The sequence below is a fragment of the Pipra filicauda genome, unplaced genomic scaffold (assembly GCF_003945595.2).
Source record: "Pipra filicauda isolate LSUMZ 115617 unplaced genomic scaffold, ASM394559v2 scaffold400_size1120237_pilon, whole genome shotgun sequence".
Classification (NCBI taxonomy): Eukaryota; Metazoa; Chordata; class Aves; order Passeriformes; family Pipridae; genus Pipra; species Pipra filicauda.
In genome coordinates this window covers 806,057-828,713 of record NW_024104533.1, presented here as the reverse complement: position 1 = coordinate 828,713, position 22,657 = coordinate 806,057, and the positions used below count along the sequence as shown (strand labels likewise).

The following is a 22,657-nucleotide window of genomic DNA, read 5'->3' as shown; positions in this document are numbered from 1 at the left end:
GTACAATCCTAAACATCCACTGGCCAGATTATGTGACTAATACATCTGTTCTAGAACAAGCAGCAGTCACAAGTATTGAGGCCATGTTGCTGAGAACACAGCTGCGATGGGCAGGACACGTCTCCAGGATGAAGGACCACCGCCTCCCTAAGGTCTTGCTTAATGGTGAACTTGCCACCGGCTGCCGCAAGAGAGGAGCCCCGAAGAGAAGATGCAAGGACTCCCTGAAACAACATCTCAGCCTTGGCCATATTGATCACCATAACTGGTCTACTCTGGCCTCAATCCGGAGGTCTGGAGACACACCATCTATAACGCTGCTGATGCTTTTGAGAACGCACGCAGGATCACTCTTGAGGAGAAAAGACAACGCAGAAGGAATCATGTCTTGCAGAATATACCACCTAAGGAGTCTTTCTGCTGTGCCTTTTGCAACCAGACGTGTCTATCTCTTATTGGCCTTTTTAGCCACCAACGTGCTTGTAACAAACGTGGGTAGAGCCCTTCCCAAATCTTCGTTCGCGAAGCCCAGCCATGATGATGATGATGATGATGATGTCAATGGTGAGGGCAGGTTCCAGCCCTCTAAGCTATGTACAAACAGTGTGCATGCTATTGCTTGTGGATTTAGGAAAACAGACCTATGGAAAAATTTTTGGATATGATCGTTTAAAATTGAGATTGAAAAAATATGGTTAAAAAATCAGTTCCTGGCAATCTTGATAACATTCAAGTATAATTCAATGCAAGAATATAAGAGAAGCAAGATTTATCTGCATGTTTTGTATTTTTCTTACTTCTCCCTACTTGTGTACATCTAAACACAGACATTTAGATGGCACAAAAGGAAGCTTGATTAGGACTTTCATTTTTAAAACTTGGTTACTGTCAGTGCAGTCCTGCTATGCTATGGCAACGATGGGCCTATTCATGTCTACATGAAAAGGCATATATATTAATTAAAGATATAAGCGTAAATGTTTTAAACTGCACAACACTTCATATGATTATGATTCTTAAAATGCATTGTGCTCTGTAGTGTATGCATACAACTAATACATTATAGGTAGTTACATACTGCTAATGAATTTCCTTTAAGTAATTGAAAAAGAAATAGACAATAGTTACATATTGGTACAAAAATCTCAGTCAGTTTTAATTTTTTTTTTGGGAAAAAAAAGATTTTCAGTGGAACCCATGGCTCCTAGAATCTGTGTGTTTGCTGTGAAGTATTTTGTTAAATTATTCATTTTTTTACGACTGGTCGTACACACTTAATCAACAAGTGTATGTGTTCAGATGGAAAATAGTTTTCCACTGGGAAACTGGGGACAAAAGCTGATCAAATCATTGAACATTGCTATATTGATAACTTGGTTAGTTTAAGCCATTGCTTTGCCTAAAATACAAGTCAAGTCAAAGTGTTTTTTACTTTAATGTGGTCTAAATAGAGCAGTTGTGTTGTAATAATCAGGTTGACTATAGAGAGGGCAACTAGAAAGTCTCAGACTTAACACCTTTTTCTTGATGTATACATGATATAAAAATATCCCTGTATTCCTCTGATCAGTAGTAGATATAATACATGCCTTTTATTGGGAAACTCTGGAGTTTTTCATCTCTGCCATGTCTCCATTGCATAATGCATGCTATACGAATATATTTACTTGCATAGGCCTGGATGATTTGATTTTTTGGTCTTTTGTCTGGTTCTGTGGATCTGCTGTATGTCAAGTATGGAATTTACCTTTTTGCTACCATTACTTGAATAGCAACATCAGAAATGCTTTTGTAAACCATCAGTAATAATCTGAATGAAATATATAGTAAAAATATCATCAAAGACTGTTTTCTTTACAAGAGAAAGTGGAATAGTTTAACTTAGTAGAGAAAAATAAGTGATAGGAGGTGTCTTATGTTTGCAAGTATAACAGATGATTCTCTTCCAAGGACAGAAATACCATGAAATATCATTATTCTTGGTGTGCGTTTGAGCTGTTATTGGGACTTAGAGTGGATTTGTCATTTGCATGTTGACATGTCTGTATCCTTTTAAGGGTGTGGAGTTACATATTGTAAATTATCAGAATTGCTGGTGTCATGTTACTGGGCCTGACAACTTTCAAAAGCACCTAAGGAGTTCTATATCTTATTTGCCTTTCTCATCTTCCTAGTCTCTGCACAGGTCAAAGGATGTATATTTACAGTAACATCTGTTACTGTTGCTAAGTATATATGAGGTTAGCATTTTTGAAAGCATGTTTTATCATTAATTTAACCAAATTTTCTTATAGAAGTATGTTGTTTTTTTAAGGTGAGGTTGCAGTGCAAACTGGAGATCTGTTGCCATGTAAGATTTGTGGAAGGACTTTCTTTCCAGCAGCACTGGTAAGTTCATAACAGTATGAGCACCGTTGGCTTTTAGATTTGATAAGTTGATATGAGCGTTAAACAGTGGTCACTATAGCTGAATAAAGTAGATCAAGGTGCTTTGTTTTGGTGGGGGTTTTGGGTTTTTTTTCCCCGAATAATTAATGATTCGAGTTGTCTCAGTTTGAAAGCTCCTTAAAGGGAGGTTAATTTTATTTTAAGATCCCATCACTTTCTGAATACATGCTTCTAAAAGCGTCTTCTCTAGGGTTACAGAATCAATCCTTGTCTCTGCAGATTTATATCTGGGTTTATAGTCTCAGATAGTAAATGAAGTGTTTTGTCTTCAAAAGACTCTGTTCTCCATTTTTAATAGAAATTGGTCTGTCCTTAAATGTGAATATGAATTTCAGGCACCTCTGATTTGTCTTGCCACTCAAGGCAAATGCTACCTACCTGTCATCAATTTTTTTATGTGCAAGGAGCAAATATAGATGCCTCCTACTTTTTGTCATCATTGCCCATGTTTTTGTGACCATGTATATGCATTCATGATTTCCTGTAGTTCTGTTTTAAAGGATAACTGGCATAAATGTTTGAGTGAAAACAGTCAGAGCTTTTTCATCAGGAGTTGGGCCTTTTTTGCTGACTGTTATATCAAGAGAGAGAGAAATAATGTGTTAATAACTTCTATTTTCAAAACTAAGTTGTGTTTTTTATTTTGCTACTTTTATTTTGCTACTGCTTGTAGAAAAAGCATGGACCCATTTGCCAAAAAACTTCTGCCAAGAAAAGGAAGACATTCGATTCCAGCCGACAGAGAGCAGAAGGAACTGACATTCCCACAGTAAAACCTCTTAAGCCACGGGTATGTTATAATTTGCTCTGAATACAAATGTTTTAGGCAAACTATATATGCATTATAAGGCTTATTTCTGCTGGCAGTTCTTGATAATTAGATCAACTAGGATCTGGAAGAAATCTAACTATAATATTGTCTACTGAAATAAGGCACATACTTAGCTTGAAGTAAAAACTTCAAACAGATAAAGCTTTCTTTTTTGCTTCTTAGCCAGAACCACCCAAAAAACCTTCCAACTGGCGACGAAAGCATGAAGAATTTATAGCAACTATACGAGCAGCCAAAGGACTTAATCTTAAAGATGGTGGAAAACTCCCTCCACCACCTCCGCCATCATATGACCCTGGTATGTGAAACAGTCAAATTCCTTAGAGATTTTTTTTTTTAACTTAATTTGTAAAAATTTGAATTGGAAAGGAATTTGTTGGAATACAGTATTCACAAGTTCTTAAAGATGACTTACCTTATTATCTCTGTGCATGTGCTGGTTTGTGACCGTGGGTCTGGCTGGCTCGCATCCTGTGTAGCAGTCAAAGCCCATGACTTTGTTTTTAACGTGTCAAAGGGTGGTTGTGGCCAACTTCCAGCTTGCTTACCATCTTATAAACCATAGGTTGGACAACTTGTTTCAATACCTTGTTTGTGTCCACAACAGTGGAACAGCTTAGAAATATCAGAGTACCTTTTTAATTAGCTGGCACCCACAACGTATTTACATTGTGGGAACGCACATCAACACTGTTCTTCAAATGTAGTCTCTCCCATTTCTTACTGCATTCACATTTAGTTTCATGTATGCAGTGTATGCCTTAATGTGCATATGATCCTCATGTCGTGGGAGTACTTGTGTTTTGGGTATGTGAGATGTGTGGAATTTGTATTATCATGGGAATGGCAGTCCTTGGGTGCCTTCAGAACTGAGACTGGGTAAAGTGTTGAAACAATCTGATGTGAGTGAGAAGGAAATATACTTTTCATGTAACTTCTAGGATGTGATAATAGGTTGGAGAGTATATTTCTTCCTCTTGTCCTCAGAGCTAAGCCATTTGATCAACTCAATCAGCTATTTTCAGAAATATTAAGAAAAATGGAAAAAGGCCTATCTATGGTCAAGTGAGTATGTAAAGTGTTCCCTGCCTTGTTTCTCTACAGGAAATGTGTTAGTCTAGTATGAGGATTGTAACTGTGCATTCACTATAAGAGGTTAAGTTGCATTGTTCAGCATTCTGTATGCAGGATCTTGAAAAGCTATATACATCTTAAAGTAAAGCCAATAGCTAAAGCTGTGGATAAGAATCATGAGGCTTGATCATGGAAAGAATCCATTAATCATCTAGTTATATAGGGTCTGAATTACAGGTATAAAAGCCCAGAACTAAATCTAGCCTGGAAAAAGCTACTAAAATGGTGCTCTCTTGGTTCCAGAGGCTGCAAATGAGTTTGAAGTGAAGGACATAACTCTATTCAGCCTGCTTGAGAACTGATAGGAGGTAAAGGGAAGATAATGTGTCTCTATTTCTCTTCCTTCCATATTTTACGTTTTCCAAGTTTTACTGTGTTTAGTCTCCTGGCTTCATCCTGCTGCAGTGGGTAAGACTTAGGAGGAGGAAATCAGGAATGAAAAGATGCACAAAGTGATAGTGGATTCTCATCTTACAAACAGAGTAGGAGCAGCTACTGTTGCTTCTTTTCCTCTTTTGGAAGGAGACCTGGAGGAGAGAGGGAATGTTGTGCATGGTATCATGGAGTGTATCCATCCTCTCCTATTCAGCTCTATCTTTTGCATGCCCGTTTCTAACAAGCAGCTATTCTTTTTCTTTTTACTGGAAAGAGCCTTGTATTCCTATTTCCTACTTAATTTAGTACTCTGAGTTCACAAACAGGCAGTACTTACTGTTGCTTTGATCTGTTACACTTTTTCTGCAAAAATGCGGAATAGCCTCATGATGTTAAGAAGGACCTTAAATCATCTTGAACTTGACTGCACATTTGTACTGCCCTCTTACTTTGATTAGTTTTTATTTTATAAAGCGTACATTGAATCCTAAAAGTTCTTTTGGACAGTGTGAACAGTGCTTGCAGATAGCCAGGTGTCTAACTGTTTTTCAAAAGGATGAAGTTCTAATTCTTAAGAATTAGAAATTCATCCTCTACACTTTTCTGGGCTTTGGAAGTTTTCTGTAGGAACTGAACTCTGCACCGGCCAGAAATGTCCTGCTATCTAGAGACTTTCATAGCTACTTTATTCCTATTTTGCTTTTTTAACTTTTTTATCTTTTTTTTTTTTTACTTTCTTGGTTTGACTAGATACTGTAGTTCTTTTTGTCTGAACTTTTGTCTCTTAAGGTATAGTTGATGTTTGCTACAGTCAGAACACTCAGAGTATATGTAAAAGAAATAAATAAAAAGTTGTTGTTGTTACCCCATGAAACTCCTGTTATGTTACTTCTCTGTGTTCCTTCTGTATCCTGTGTCCATGGTTTGGTGGTCATTACATCATTTGACTTACTCAAAATTTTTTATTAATTTTTAAAGGGATAACAATTTAAGACAGATCTACTGCATTTGGAGTAGTAACATGTAATCCAAATCTTATTTTAGATTTGTATAATATGTAACTAATTTTGGGGGCAGTGACTGTTGAATCTCTCCTAACTTTCTATGATACATTTCTAGAATTACCTGATTTAACTTGCTCTGCTGGCGTCAGGCTTTTCTGAAGTTGATGTTTACATGGTTTTGAATACTGTAATCTGGAGAATACAGCATCACTATCTCTAAACACTAAAATATCTGTCTAAAAGTGCAGTCTGAACATTTTATTTTCCAGGGGCACTGTATTTTAAGTTGTGTATTTCCAGCATACAGTTGATATATCTTTTAATATTTTAAATATTTGCGTAGCCTTTCTTGTTTTTCCCCAATGAGGGTAATACTATTTCCTGCATGTAATACTGTTTGAAATTAATCTTGAAAAGTAATACAGCCACCAATTAGTCTCCTTTACATGTGTCTAGAGATATCTCCTAATTTTGGCTGAATTTCTTCTGATCCTTTTGGTTGGTTAAGTTTATGATTTTTTTTTAATGGTAATTTCCAGTATTGCAGTTAGTATTTCTCAGTCTTTCAAAATTGCCAGAGGAAACAGATTTTGTTGTCTTTTGCTATTTGTGTGTGAAAGGCTTTAATGTATTTTCATATCTTGAACAAACTGAACTGTTTGTGATTTTTTTAAAATTATTATTATTATTATTTGTTTATTTGTTTAATCTCTTCTCCACTTCCTTCCAGCTGATATCCCTGCCATGTCCCTATACCTTTTTGGCTACCTTCTCTGCAGAATAGCACCTCTTAAAGTGTTTTTGATTTTGTTTAGGTTATTGCTGATCCTCAACCATTCTGATTCTTATCCATCAAATGAGAAACATCTTTTGTGTTACATGTGGACAATATTCTTTTCCCCAGCAATCCATATTTCATTCTCAGATTCAAGAAGCCATAATTTGCTCTGGGGGAGAGGCTGGTCTTTAAAAGACTTTAAAACACTCTCACCTTTAAAACACATTATTAATGTTAGATTTTTATGTTTTTAAGATTACATTCAGTGTCCATATTGTCAGAGGAGATTTAATGAAAATGCAGCTGACAGACACATCAATTTCTGTAAGGAGCAAGCTGCGCGTATTACTAATAAGGGGAAATTGGCAGCTGATACCAAAGGGAAGCTTCCTACTAGAACACAGGTGAGCTACAACATTTTTCTTAACTTGTAGCTTGCATTCAACATCAAACCAAGCTTTTTAAATAATGTGCTGCTTTTAAGTGGAGTTAACTACTTTGTTATGTAATTTTGTTATTTGCGCTAGACTGAAATGCAACACTAAGCATGGACAAGGCTTTTGCTTTCTTACAAGAGCTAGAGATCCATAAATCAGATGGCAGCAGTTGCAAAGCCAAAAACAGTCATAAATGTAACTGAGAAATATGAAAATGACATGTACAGGTAGCAGCAGAAAGTAGAAATGCAGTTTTTATGAAGGAAGTTGAATTTCTGTTCTGCTAGTTTTCTGAATCCAATTCAAGACTGCTCCTTAAGGAGTCAAACAGAGGTACATGGCTACAGGATAACTGACATCAATATTTTCCGTAGTTAGAGGCTTTAGAGGGCTTCGGGTATATTAAGGAAAAAAGTGAAGATTTAAAGTGTATATGTGTTTTCATGTGGTGGTAATGCTCTTTTTTTCTGGAAGCTGTGAAGAATTAAACAGACATAAGCAGTTACTTAGTGATTCTTGTACTGTATTCTGAACTGGTGCTGGGACTGGTCCAGACTGCACAGGTGAATGTAAGATTTGGATTTTAAAGACAAAAATGATTCTACCCTTGAGTAGTCTTTTTAAATTAACTAGTAATGAGATCATAATTTTAATCTCGTGAGACAACTGTTGAAAAAGATGATAAAATCTGTAGAAAATCGAAAAATGCAGAATGATGTATTGTTGAACAACTAAAAACCACTGAGTTAGAGAATGTCTTCTACTGGTATCATCTGTATGTATAAGAAAGCAGACTGGCAGAAACCATTTGCATGTTCCCGTACCAGAAACAGTTTACATAGTAGGAAATCACCTGTTCTCCCACAGTACCTGAAAGAACTACCTATTGTGTTTTATAGATAGTTTGATTTAATTGCTTACATTTCTAGGTTGTATTTTGTTACAGTACAAACCTGCTGCTGTTAAGAAGATGCCTTCTGTAGGATCAACACCATCACCATCGTCACGCTTACCACAGCCGAGTGGCATTAGCAAAACTGTTGTAGGTATGAAATGAATGTTATAAATTTTTCTGTTTCCTTTCTAAATATTAGTTCTCAGATTATTCAGTGAAAGTTGATTGTTTATTTGCAATAGTGGTTTGTAAAAGCTCATTTAAAATAAAGTTGGAAGGGGCACTGATTGGCATCTATCTAAAAAGACTCTTGAGCACAGAGGATTCTGTTATGGTTTATATAGCAGGTCAAATTATTTTATTTTTCTCAATTGAATCTGCAAAACCAAATATATTCTGTTTGTGCATACTTTGACATTTCTTTCCTTTTCTTTGTGAAGAAAGTAATTGAGATCCAACATTTTTTATTAGAATAAAACAGATCTCAATAGCATATTTTCTTTAAATTTCTGGAAAAATATTTGGTTTTCCTAGTATCTTGACACTTGTTCATATCTTTATATTTCTAAAACTTGTTTTTAATTTTACAATTAAAAATATGTAATAAATTATATCACTTCAACAGCAAAATCTTATATTTTCTTATATTTTTATGCATGCTTCAACTGCAAGGTGCCTCTTCAAGTAAAGCACTGCCTTCATCTGGATCCAGTGGAAGTAAAATTCAGACGTTATCACCAGCTCATAAAAACTCACTGGGAGTGGTGAACCCACAGGCAGGGTAAGTTTCCATGTAATGTTGTCATCTGTGCTTTATTTCATACTTATGTTGTGCTAGTTCTACAAGTCTCTGTGGTCTGCTTCACTTGCTTTTTATTTTTTTTCCCCTGAGCTTCAGAATTTGAATTTATCCTTTATTTATAAATACAGTTAATGTTTAAGGAACATTGGAAAAGGCAAAGATGCATTTTCTCAAGTTAAAGTAACAACAAAGGAGGTCAAGTGATAAAAATAGATATAAAATATCTATGGATATGCAGAAGTGGTTGGAACTATAAAGTTTTTTCTTGGTAAATGTGAAGTGACTTAAAAAAAGAGAAAGCATTAAGCATAATTTCCTGCAATTCGTGGAAATAAAAGAAAGAGGCTTCTGCCACAGACTACCAGTTGTGAGAGTATCTTCTCTCTTAGCACAGAAGGAGCGATGTTTTCCTTCTTCCCTTTCCTGTCTTGAGGCAACGAATGAGCAGAAATAAAGCAATGGAAACAGTGCACTTACAACCACAAGGAGTGATAGACGTAGACTGCAAGTGTTCAGTGTAAGTGCTGGTGTGATATCAAGGCTGTTACTGATATTTTGCTAGAGGAGTAGACCGTTTACACTATCTCAAAGAGAAATCTGTGGAAGGGATAGAAGAAAAGTGATGCAGTTCTACAGAAGTTTAAGGAACACCAAGGAGCACTGAGAGAACACAGAACATACAACAAAGTGTTTGCAGTTATAACATTGGTGATTGAAAAAGACTTGTTCCTATAAAAATGAGTATCTGATTGATGAAGGCTATAAGGTGGAGAAAAACAATGGCTTAAGTTCCTTCTGAGTTGTCAGTGAAATGATTTACTGAGCAATGTTACACATGGATTGTCTTAAGGGCAATCCTTTAAATGGAATGTTAAACAGTCACTGTCTCTTTTTTCCTTGACAAACATTTAAGAGTCTCTGCACATTTTTTTTGACCAGGTTAAATTCAAGGTCGTGTTGTGAAAAACAGGCTCCTGCAGTTTGCACTAAGGGAAACTGTACATTTGGGGTTTTTTTAAATCTATTACTTAAATGTGGAACCTTCCATTTTTGCCTGGATTGTTTTAATTCTGGATTTGGCAAAGAGGCTGAATAGTGGAATTACAATTATATTGTGCAGTATCAAGGAGGAACTATATGTGTGTTGGAGGGGGGAATTTATTTAGACACTACTGCTTTCTGTGGTGTTGTGGTCCCTGTTCTCTGTGATGGATGGACAAGGGGCAGGATGATCCCACAGCTAGAGGGCAGGGACATATGTGGGCTGCAGTTCCCCTCTCGCCCTTCAGGTGGTGCTCTTGGGATGCTGCCCAAAACACCCGTGACAGGCACAGGGAGCTGCTCGTGCCGTGGTTTTAAAGGTCGAGGCTGAAACGGGCTGTGTGCAAGGTGTTTAGTTCTGTAAAGGAAAGAGTCTTGAACTTCATCTCGTATAAAGTTCAAACACAATATCCTTGTATAAATTTTTATTTTGTTCGAGCAGAAATGCAACCAAATTTTATGAACTGCCTTATTTTAAGTCATATTTACCATGTGGTTTCGTTTTTTTAATTTGAATTCTCCTCTTCTGCTCCCTGAGTAAAGGACTACTGAGAGAGCACACCACAGCAACATCAGTATAAACTAGGTTAGTGTCAGTGAGGCTTACTTTGTATGTGTAGATCAGAATGTGCCAGCTGAGTTCTGCTGCGAGTGTTTTCTTTTTCTGCCTGGACAGAGTAAGAACACAGCCAGTTATTCCAGTATGAATGAAAGTGCAGCATAAGGGCATCATCTCTGAGTCCTAGAGAATCAAGTAAGAGTGCAAGAGTAGCATGTGAGTGTAGGAAAACCTTCAGTCACTTGGGTGAAAATAGGTTTTCATCTTTTTGATATTGAAGAACTGAGAAAAAGAAAATTAATTCTACATAAATTGTCACTAGGCTTATCGTTTGATAGTGAATCATGTTATGAACCCAAGTTTGATATGCATTTTGTAATAGTGTAGAGGTTAGCACTGTTTTACATTTCTTGAGGGGTAGGGCAATTCTAGTAAGCTGGCAGAAGTAATCAGATCTTCGGGAGAAAAAATTGTCTATGTTCTTTGTAATCTAAAGGTTAGGCAAACAGGCAAACTCTGCACCCACATGCAAACTGTTTTGCCTAGCAGAGCTTGACCCCACTATTTGTGGCCAGCCAGGGATCTTTTGCTTGTACAGATTAATTTTCTGTGCATGTTTCATTTATGAGCAGTTTTGTTTGGTTCTTTTTTTAACCGAGACTTGGAAAATTATATGATATTTTTAATAGGCAAATGAACCTATAGAAATTAATTTGTAATTTATATTTTATTTTGGGTATAAATGGTATTATTTAATGTTAAGCTGATCAAAGTTACGCTTCCTGGGAATCATGTCTGCCAGTGGTACATCCAATACTGTCTTTACAGCTGAAATACAGTATGAGTGGCACACTAAACCAATAGCAGTAAATTTTAAATTCCACTTAACGTATTTTGCATACCACATTTTTAGCCTATAAAAACATTATCTTTTAAAAATAGCTTGTTCCTTTCATTAAGACTGTAGCTTACAGAACTTTGTTCAATGAAATGAAGAAAAGTAAGGAGCTGTCTTGGGTTGCTTTTCAGAAGATTCTTACGATTGTGTTTTTTTCATTAGAACGTGAAAGGGCTGTCTTAAGTTTGAAAAAATACTGTAGGTCTTTATTTTGACAATACTATGACTGCTTCTACATTATTTCTTTGTTATTCTACTCTGTAGGTGCCTGATGTTCACAGATAACGCTGATAATATTTTAAGGGTTCAAAAATAACTAAGAAAATCACGTTAGGTTGCAGTATGAGTCTTGCAGTGTCAAAGACCTCAATATTGTTTCTCAGTTCCTTGGGAAGTATGTAAAGAGTATTTATTGAGTCAAACAGGAATTGATTAAGCATTTCCTGAGTTAATTAGTTTGAACTAGAACATCTGTTTGGGAAGAGGAGTGAAAAGAGAAACTCTAGGGGAGGTTATCTTGCCGCCTGCATTATTGGGGCTAAATTGTCAAGACTAAAATCCCGGAATTCTGTAATTCTGTAACTTCTGAAAGACATAACTTTTAGTAAGTTTTAATTCTGATATAACTGACATAGTGCTTTTCAGTCTCCACAGTATTTTTTTTCAAGTAAATCCATCCTTAGGATCTCCTTGTTAAATAAGAGGGCAGGAAGGAAAACTAATGGAGAATGTTAGTGTTCTGCCCAGTGAGCAAGAATCTTTGATCATTCCACTCTACCTGTTCCATGTCAAAGCCATTCTTGTTAAACTTGAATACTTTAGTTAGGTATTATTTCAATTTATTTAATCTTAAATTTAGTTCTGATTTCCACCTTTGTGCTTAATCATTTGATCATTTCACCACTAGTTTAAGTGATGGAAAGAGCTGAAAAGCCATCTTTATCCTATGCTCATGAAATGATGAAAGAAATGTTTTATGCAACATGTCTGTAATTCAGGAGTTATTACATGTTCCTCAGCTGTGTCAGTGTTGCATTTGAAGTTACTGGAGTTGAATGCATTTCCTTATATATGGTTTGAAAACCAAACCAAGACCAGGTTGTTTATAATTCTGAAAGGAACAGTTAGGTTCATCTGAATGGAAGGGAAAAAAAATTCACTTTTGGGTTTTTGTTGCTGAATGGGCTCTTGATGGCTAAGCTTTTTTAATGGAGTCTTGTTTTAATTTTTTTTAATGTACATGAGCCAGTCCCACCTAAATTTCATTTATGCATAGTTGTTCAAGAATGAGAACAAAAAAACTTGGTGGGTCATGCACAAGATGTCATAGTAACTGAACACTTGCCAAAGAAGAAGAAATTCCAGTGAATGGTAATTCTTTTGAGCAACAATGAAAACTTCTGTCCTCGGTCACTAATGCTAAAACAATGCCCCTTCCTATTTATTTTTCTTAGTGCCACTCAGATTTTTCAGGGGATTCTGGTGTTTCTCTACTCATCAAAGCAAGCTGTGAGATGTTCTCTATGTTTGGGATGTGCTATTTGCTGTATACTGGCTTCTCATAAAACTCACGAGTCTTGAGAAAAACAGCTTTTGCAACTATGTGGTCATACTGTTGAAGCCAACTTTAGGAACACTGTGACAGGCTGTTAAAAATGAGGCCCTAATGCCCAAGCTGGATACGCTTTTTTTTTTCTTTCCTCCTATTTATATTTCTAATATAATTATGCTTTGAAGAAAGAGGATCTACAGCATTGTCTAAGAAGCATGCATCCTAAATAAAGTCTGTGGGTATGAAGAAAAAAGTCTTGTGGCTTACTTCATATTGGTCACAAAGTCTTGAGAATACGATATCCTTTCTGCAGATCTTAAACTATTAAGACCTGCAGTCTATTTTTGTGAAAGCCCTGCCGGTTCTAAAAATTGTTTTGTAATTTGTCAAGATAGACATTAAAATGTACTAAACAACCCCTAGTGCAGGGTCTACCTGTATTTTGGTGGGTTAGCAAGTGAAACACATGAACAGGAAAGGACTTGCTGTTCCCTTTAGCTTGTTGTTGTAAGATTCAAGTCATATCAGTTCAAATCACGCAAGTTCATGCCAAAGCTCTTGTCTGCTCTTGGTAGGAAATGAGTTACTTTTCATACGATTAATTAATGTGTAGATTGTTTAACCTTTTTTTAATGTATATTATTTGTAAATGCATATTCTTGTATGGATTTCTGTTTGTGTATATAAATCACCAGATATTTATTCTATTTTAGAGGCTCAGCAAAAGCCCGGACATCAACCCCTCCTAGTGTGGCAAGAACCATGAACACGGGTGCTTTAGCAAACAAAAGAAAAACTAGCAATTCAGACGCTTACTTAAGGTAGCTTTTAACTTTGTGGACTTTGTCATCAATAGAACCTTCATTAAAGGAGATTACTTACTACAAAAGAAGTTGGGGAAAATATTGTTCTCTGCAGCAAATAGATAACTCATGGTCAATGTTATTTGGCATGTTTAAGTTACTCAATATGTTTTGCATATTTATCATCACACAGCACACCAGCACACCTTTGTCATCAGCTGTCTCACATGTGCACAGAAGACTGTGTTAGAAATGTCAAAAACCTCTTAGGAGCTGTTGAAAAAATAGCCACATATTCTCTCAATAGAAATTCAATGAAATCTCCATGCTAAGCACACAAATTGTCTGTTACCTGCCCTTTCAAAGGGTGGGATGAAAATTGTATTGCTGTTTTAGCCTTTTTTTTTTTTTTTACAAGCTAAATTTTAAGTTTTAAAACACTCCAGTTAATCTAACTAGCAAATCAAATATTTGATCCTGCTCCTAGAACTTTGAGATTTTTCATTTTCTTGCAGGGAAGGTGGGTATCTGGAGGTCCATAGGGGAGCCAGGGTAGAGTTATAAGGTATACCACTGTAAATAGGAAGTGTATGCATGAAAATTACAGTAACAATAACTGTAATTCACTGCAGAGGTTAGAATAATTTCATATCAAGTTATACTGAACTGACTTACAGAGAATGTTCTTTATCTGGGAATTTTCAGGTCTGACGGTAAAATTGGATGTGACAGTGGAGACTGTGCATCCTCAGTCAATGGAGGAAGTTCAAAAAGCAGCGAAAGAATTTCACCTGTACACTTATCAAAGTTCTGCCATGAATGTGGAACAAGGTATCCAGTGGAGTGGGCAAAGTTTTGCTGTGAGTGTGGAATTCGAAGAATGGTTGTGTGAACATATCCTTAAAAGCAAAAAGAAAATGAGAAATTGGAAGCATCTGCTATGTACTGTTGCATGGAAAGCTAGAGCACTCCAGCCAGTTTGACTTCATGCTGCAAACATGTCTAAACATCATTTTGTAATTTTCTGAGTGCAATCTTCTGGTTACACAGTTATTTATAAATGAATATATATACTGTATATAAAAATAGTAGCTACTAAGACTGTGCCATTCAAGGAAATACTCTTTACTCTCTGTTGGAAATCTTTAAAATTAAGGTAAAGATGTGTTAAGTAATCTAGGTAGCAGAAGTGGTTCAATGTTTGTTTTTTTTTTTGTAAAGCCAACTAGACAAAGGATTTTTTTAAATCACATATGCAGGGTAATACTTACCCATAGAGAACTAGCCATGAAGAACTTGGGCTTCAGAAGTTTCTCTGTGGAGGTATTTCCTTCATCTGTGACAGTAACTTAGATGCTGTGTTCTAAGTGAAAACAACATGAGCAACTCCTTATAAATTCCAAATTAATAGTGTCAAAAGTCTGGATCTTTAAACTCTCTAACAGTAATATCCTAATTGGACTTTCCAGTTACTTCCTAGGACTTTTTAAAGAATCAAAGTGAAAAGACTACCTGAGAATTTTCTTTGCATGTAAGAAGAAAGGCAAGATTTGGCTTTTCATGTTCTGTTTTTCAAGAAGAACATGTTAATATTTTTATCTATTTATAAGGGCAAATATCTTCATTTTATTAAGTTCCTTTTGTTCAGAAATACTTGTCTTCCTCCTCCTGTGCTCCGCTATGACTAGCATATCTAAAAGTGTCGTGCTTCATGTCTTTATCTTGTTTCCAAAGGTCCTGCTCATTTTTTTTCTCTTCCCTCATTTCCGGAAGGAAAGATGAAGTCTATGTTTATCCTACCTAAATGTTGAACTGTTATTTTGAAAACAGCCTTCTTGATGTATCCAATACCAAAAAAAATTAGTTCCATAAAAATGTATGTTATTATAGCAGTAAAACTTGATGTAAATAGTGACTATTTTTATTCTTATTCCTGTGAAAATAGCACAGCTTACATATGAGTGCATAGTGGACTAACTGTGCTTCATAGCTTTATGTGTCAATACCTGACATGGGTTTTACTGCAATTTTATGTATTCTTGGGCTCTGAACAGCAACCTCTTGAAATCAGTAACAGACTTCACATTAATTCTTGTGGAAGAAGGGTCAGACTCTGAAAGTTATTGGGTTCACAAGCTGAATCATTTACTTTGTATCTTAATGTACTAATTTGTTTTGTGAAGTTTTGCTTTGAACTACTTGGCACCATCTTCATAATGCGTAAAAGAACAATCTGAAACAACTCAACTGTGCCTTTCCTGCAGTAAATACACTCTTTTTGTGTGGAGTCTTCTTGGGAGTTTCAAACCACCACATTTTGTTAGAAATGAATACTTTCAGCTTACAAACACCATTAACATCAATTCATGTAATTTCTTTGTAGCTTATGAAAAATAGAATGTAGTGTTCCATGATAGTATTATGGTCATTGTTTGCATTCTCAAAAACTGTGATTGTTATCAATGGGGCCAATTTAGAAGAAAACATTATTGAAGAAAAATATCTTCAAAGCACATACCAGTCTTGGAGGATGAGAGATTTAAGAGTCTTGATGTAGTCACATTGCAGGCCGCAAACTATCGATATTTTAGAATTAGTTAAATGATTGTCTTACACTTTTTATACAAAATTATTTTTAGAAATTATCCTTAATTCAGTGTAGTGTTATTATAATTGGTGTAAGATGGCTGTTGAGCATGGTAGGATGGATGACTTGTAATGATAGTTAGAACTGACTAGGCCAATTTATTTTCTAAGTAGTATAGATTCTGGGATCTCTATTATGACATATTCATGTCTGGACTTGGAAGAACTGGAATTCTGCATTCCTTTGCATAGAAAAGCTTGCTTCGGAAAAGTTGCCCTGGACTTGGGCCACAGAGATCTGCAGACTGAACTATTGCAAGCCAAGAGTCCATCAGCAAAGATACCAGTCCAGAATAGATTTGATCATTTAGTGAATCTACTCTGACTTGGTGAATTTTCAGTTGATTCCACTGGAAAATGCGTTTTACCACTTTCTACAAAGGGAATGTTTAATACGGCACTAATGCCTTCCAGCTTTTCCAGGAGTAATATGACTGTAGAAAAAACAAATTGTTTCTCTTTTGAATTGTAGGTGGCAGGTTTCCCAGTTTCAAATCAATCCCCATACAGTTAGTGTATTTTTTGCCTTTTGAGTTGTTTGTGTAATTCTTTGCTTTCAGTGCAGCATTTAGTAAATTACTGGAGTAGCACATCATTTACTTCATTTACACTTCTATGATTTATCACAAGGACTACACAGGAGATTAACCTAAACTGAAAAAATGATTTTTAAAACTGATAGTTTAATTTGGCCTTAAAAGGAAGGTCTATGAAGCATAACTGACTGTTGATAGTAACATTGGATAATGGGTGTGTGTGTTTGAATCTACAGTAAATATGAGCAGACAATGAAATTATATTTGACTGTACAGTTGGCTACTGTAGAGTGACTGTCAGAGACCCAGTATGTTTCCTGTTTATCAAGTGTTTTTGTTACTGAATGACATAGATTTCTGAAGTCACTGATGTTACAGACCCTGGCCTGTATTACACAAGTTATCAGCACAGATTATTGTAATTCCATCTCGGTGAAATGTTTGTAGAAAACAGCAGATTTGTTTTCATAATACCCCTGCAGAAGTGAATGTGGGAAACAAATTTGTTATATTTAAAGAAAAAGAAATGTTAAGGGAGTTGGACTTTGAATTTTGAATCTTTAGTATATTACACATGTCAAGAGTTCCCAAATTTAATTTATTAGTGCTCTAAGTCCAAATCCTCTTGCCCTAGTTCTCCCCACACCTTTATGCCTTGGTTTCCATGGGAGGAAAAAACATGAACTATGCTCTGTCTATTTTGTCATGAAATTTATTGATGTGATTCTTTTAATGATTCCTATACCATTGTCTGACCCTATGGCAGACTTTTCTTTTACTGTCTGCCATGATATCTTCCTAATGTGCTTACTAAGGTTCTTCCATTCATTGAAGGAAAAAAAAAAGGTAAAATTCCATTTAAAGAAATGAGGAAAAGGCTGTTTTTGAGGTTCGGCCTGAGGGAGTTTGCATTCTCATTGTACTTTTGTGATTATCTCTTATACAAGGGACCTCTCTGTGCCAGGAATGCAGGATCATTGGAACTATGCTGATAGAAGTGCAATGGAGTTACAAAAAATACTAGCTTCAGTAGTAAAAACAGCGTAAGACTTAATCTCTATATGATATGTCCTACACAGATTTATATTTATGCATGATAGTCACACCCTAGGTAGTTTCAGAACTGGAATTCCTAAATATACAATAATTAAAGTATGTGTTTATATGGATGATTATACCATCAGTCTCACACAGCAATGCAGGGAAGTGGGCACGGGGAGGTGCTTCACTGCCATTTCAGGTTGTAACTATGAAATGAACATTTAGGCAGAATTTTTCAAATTCGCCGAAGAGACTCGAGGAGCCCTTGAACTCCCCAGGAGTCCTTCAACTCCCCGGAGCGAATGGGAAAGCTCCCCCCGAGGGTTCCCCAGATGGGAGGGTAGTGCGGCGGGGGAAGCTCTCCATGGTGCTCCAGCGTGGAACCTCTCTTGCAGTGCCAGAGCAGCAGCTGCTCAAGTGCAGACACGCATCCCGCAGGTTTTCAGGATGGTAACTCCAAATTTTAAGACCTGACCCAGTTTTTGTGTCATGGAGATTCTCTGTCATCTGCAAGAGACTACTAGCTCCGAGTTCACCACCACAGCTGAGAGCGTGTGCAAAGAGAGCGGTTTCGTGATGCGTGCTTACCAAATCAGTGGAAGGAAGAATGATGGCAGTATTTAAATGCTAATAAACAAGGTATGTGTCAGTGCACACTAATGTAGGCTATGTAATTAGTCTACATGTAAAATTAAGTGGTATTCTCTATGTATTGCAAAGCTCACAAAAAGTGCTGGTTTCCATCACATAGACTTTGTATATGGGCAGAGAACAAATCTGTTACGAGTGTTTTTTAATCTTGGCTGACAAATTTGTGATTTCTAAGAGCACTTTTTGCAACTTTAATTCTATCCAGTTTGACTAAGCTATGAATAATTATATGGGTTGTATGACAGGGTAGAATTTTTATCTTTGGTAAAATTGGTTTTAGTGACTCTGGTGAAAATAGTTTTTATTGCCTTTGAAGTACAGCTTATTCCAACTTGTGATCATTTTGCTGCTGGTTGGTTTGGTTGGGGCTTTTTTCCAACTTGCTGACTAAGATTTGAGTGACCTAATTGTGTTGTTGGAAGAAGTGCTAGGTAAAAGACTCTGTTAACTGTATTCAGTAGTTACTTGGTTGATATGTTCTTTGCAGTATTCACAGTATAAGAGATTACTCTTGCACGTTAGTTCGGTTTTTGTTTTGTTTTGGGTTTGGTTTTTTGGTGTTATGTCATTCCAGAATGCACATTTCTGGAGGATCCTATTTAGGCCCATTCCACTTCATCTTGCCAGAAAACAGCTTCTTCAAACTTCCTCTTAGTTAGTGCTTTTTCTTCACAAAAATAATCAGTAGGGAAATCACATTTCCCCAATTTGAACATAATACTTTGAGTCAGCAAATCAAATATTCAGTTTAATATAGCTGAATATTGAACCTAAGTTCTAAATAGGAGTGCATGGTTTACCATAGTTCTTTGTTTCTGTTTGGCTTTCTGGCAGAACCATAAATGGATTTGGGTGGGATTTGTAGAGTGCTGAATATGCTATGACTGTTACAACACCTACTTTATATGATTGCTTTAATTCTTGGTGTTCATCCCTCATATGACACTTAATATGTTTATCTTTGTAAGTTTATTTATTGATGTTCCATGTTTTTAAACAATGTGTTCATTCATGTGTTTGAGGTGATTCATTTTGTCAGCGTTGCATTTATTATGTTTGCCTTACCCCTCAGTGCATTAAATATTTGTGTATGCGACCGTCCGGGGGGGGGGGGTTTTGCCAGAATTCCTGGGTTTGTTTGCATTTTATTCAGTACATTTTGTTTATTTTAAAGTGTCAGTTCTGTTTTAATTAATAAATGTAAATCAGCACCTAATGCTAATTTGCCACTTGTTAACAATAAAGCAAATATGCTAATAAAACCTTTTGTGATGCACAAATTTTTGTAGTGAAATGCGATATTGTCTTAAATGACATAACGTAGGGGTAGGTGATATAATTTCAACCTTCTTCAGGTACACCAGACCTGATATGAGGACCATCCACTGTCTTCTGCTGGTAGCTGGGAGTGAGCCGCTTAGTTGTTATTTTCAAAGAATAGGGTTTTTAAATTTACTGGTGAGATGAGACTTGGATGAATAGAAACAAATTCCTCTTTTCATTACTCTCAGTCAGTTCCTCTTATTGAGCTCTTTTGTTTATTTGGAGAGAGATGGATTTGAAGCGTAGACTACTCAGTGGAAAAGGAATTATCTGGGTGGATGCAGCCTAGGAGTTGTGGTCAATGGCTCCCTATTCAGGTGGAGGCCAGTAACAAGTGGTGTCCCTCAGGACTCTTGTTTTGGGACTGGTGCTCTCTAATATGTTTGTCAGTGACACAGACAATGGGACCAAGTGCACCCTCATCAAGTTTGCAGATGACACCAAGCTGAGTGGTGCAGTTGATGCAAGAAGAGGAAGGGATGCCATCCAGCGAAACCTGGGCAAACTTGAGAATTGGGCCCAGAGGAACCCAGTGAGGTTCAACAAGTCCAAGTGCAAGATGCTGCACCTGGGTCGGGACAATCCCAGACATAAACACAGACTGTGAGAAGAAGTCATTGAGAGCAGCCCTGCCAAGAAGCGCTTGGGGGTCCTTGTGGATGAAAAGCTGGACATCAGCCAGCAACGTGTGCTTGCATTCCAGAAAGCCAGCCACGTCCTGGGCTGCATCAAAAGAAGTGTGGCCTGCCATTCAGTGTGCAGAGCACTGCATCCAGCTCTGGGGCCCACAACATAAAAAGCACATGAACCTGTGCAGTGAGTCCAAAGGGCCACAGATATGATCAGAGGGCTGGAACACCTCTCCTTTGAAGACAAGCTGAAGGAACTGGGTTGTTCAGCCTGGAGAAGAGAAGGCTTTGGGGAGACCTCATTGTGGCCTTCCAGTACCTAAAGGGTGTTTACAAAAAAGGTGAAGAGGGACTTTTTGCGAGGGCCTGTGGCAGGACATAGGGGAATGGTTCTAAAGAGAAGGAGGAGAGATTTAGATTAAATGTTAGGAGGAAGTTCTTTACTGTGAGATTGGTAAGGCACCAGAACAGGTTGCCCAGAGAAGTTGTGGATGCCCCATCCCTGAAGTGTTCAAGGCCAGGCCAGGCTGGATGGGGCTTTAAGCAACCTGGTCTAGTGAGTACCATCCCTGCCCATGGGAGGGGGGATGGAACTAGATGATCTTTAAGGTCCCTTACAAACCTGTCTATGATTCCATGACGTTCTGTGATTCACCATATCTGCTTTAGAGGAAGGCAGATACATTTTCCCTTCATTTTTTATGAAATTCATTTATGTGCCAGGAGTCAGCAAAATTTGTTGTCACTGCTTAGATTCTATGATAATTGTCATGTTACCTTCCTCTTTATTCTGGTTCACCATGAACATTTTAATCAGCAGGAAGAAAAAATCCCAATAAAAACCTAAATAGCTGTTGAATGAAACGTGTTGTAAAACCAACATACCTTTTGCTCAGCACAAAGCCAGAGAGGTGGAATTGAAAGGAAGCAAAACCAGACAGGAGAAATTTACTCCTGCATCTTTTGCTTAAGAGCTACAGCTGTAAACACTTTTTTGATGGTGTAAAGTTGGTATTTGAATGTTCTCTTCCAGTGGCCTTCCTTGATTTGGCTTCCTAAGCACCAGAAATTCTTTCTTCTCATGAACCACAGAGCACGTATTTCATTCTTGCTGTTAGAAATGTGCAACCCTATCTTACTCACGGGTTAATCATCCCTTGCTGCTTTCTTATATAAAATCATAGAATTGTTTAGGTTAGAAGGGGCCTTAAAGAACATCTTGTTCCAATGCTGTAACCCTGTCATAGAAGGCCACCAAATTTGTCAGACATGATGCAAATCGCCTCCTTATTTTTCATATGCCTTAGCATACTTTCGAGGAGGATCTGCTCCACGATCTTTCTGGACACTGAGGTGAGACTGATTGATCTGTAATTCACCAGGTCTTCCTTATTTCCCTTTTAAAAAATAGGAGTTATGCTTCCCTTTTTCCAGATACTGGGGACCGAATTGCCACAACTTCTCAAATATGATGGATAGTGACTTAGAGGCTTCCTCTGCCAGTTCCTTCAGAACCCACAAGATACATCGCAACAGGTTCCATGAACTTGTGCACCTTCACGTTCCTTAGATGGTCACAAACCCGAACCTCTTGTAACAACAGTGCTCAAATTTTTTTTACTAATTTAAATACCTAAGTTTTTTCCCTTGATACTGATGCCTAAAAAAAAACTCAGGGAGAAAAAAATCTCCGAGGCAACTTAATTTTGGAGCTAAGGTGAGGGAAGGTTTAATGATGCCTCTAAGGCAATGGGGTTACAAGACGTGGGCAGCTCCCTGATCCAGTGTTACAATTTTATAATACTGTCTGTCCAATCCCTGATTTTATCCACCCGTCAGCCTTTACCCCAGTCCACCCCCGACCTGCCCCTTGGGAATTGGGTCTGGGGTCGTCCTGGGACCCTTTTCTTCATCATCTTGGTCTTCTTTGGAGTACAGAGTACATACAGTCACCCAGTTCTTGGTCGTATCTTGCAGTTCACGCTAGGGAGCAGATGTCCTTAAACAGAAGAAAGCCTACCTTGAAAGAAGACTAAATACGCCAAATGGAATTTAAGGGGGAATTGATATGGGGAACATGGAATGGGGTAAGAGGGTTGGGTATCTGTGTTGCTACTGTGCTAAAGGGTGAGGGAATGAATGCAGCTGCTTCTAAAAATCTACATTTGCTACATTACTTCTAAAACTTATAAAAATTAGAAAAATCAAAAAATCAAAAACCTGAAGGCAACAATAGCTTCCCATAAATTCTATGTATTTCTAAATCATGGTTT

General features: G+C 37.1%; 1 protein-coding gene across 1 annotated transcript in view; it reads left to right on the top strand.

Annotated features, from left to right (window-relative positions):
• ZC2HC1A (zinc finger C2HC-type containing 1A) overlaps positions 1-19,712 on the top strand; it is a 30,984-nt gene extending 11,272 nt beyond the window's left edge. Inside the window, exons 2-9 of the mRNA XM_027732689.2 lie at positions 2,315-2,388; positions 3,122-3,238; positions 3,443-3,578; positions 6,827-6,975; positions 7,955-8,054; positions 8,576-8,684; positions 13,469-13,576; positions 14,264-19,712. Coding sequence (XP_027588490.1) covers positions 2,315-2,388; positions 3,122-3,238; positions 3,443-3,578; positions 6,827-6,975; positions 7,955-8,054; positions 8,576-8,684; positions 13,469-13,576; positions 14,264-14,450 — 980 coding nt within the window. The 3' untranslated portion in view covers positions 14,451-19,712. The remainder of the gene's footprint in view (positions 1-2,314; positions 2,389-3,121; positions 3,239-3,442; positions 3,579-6,826; positions 6,976-7,954; positions 8,055-8,575; positions 8,685-13,468; positions 13,577-14,263) is intronic.
• The last annotated feature ends 2,945 nt before the right edge of the window (positions 19,713-22,657 follow it).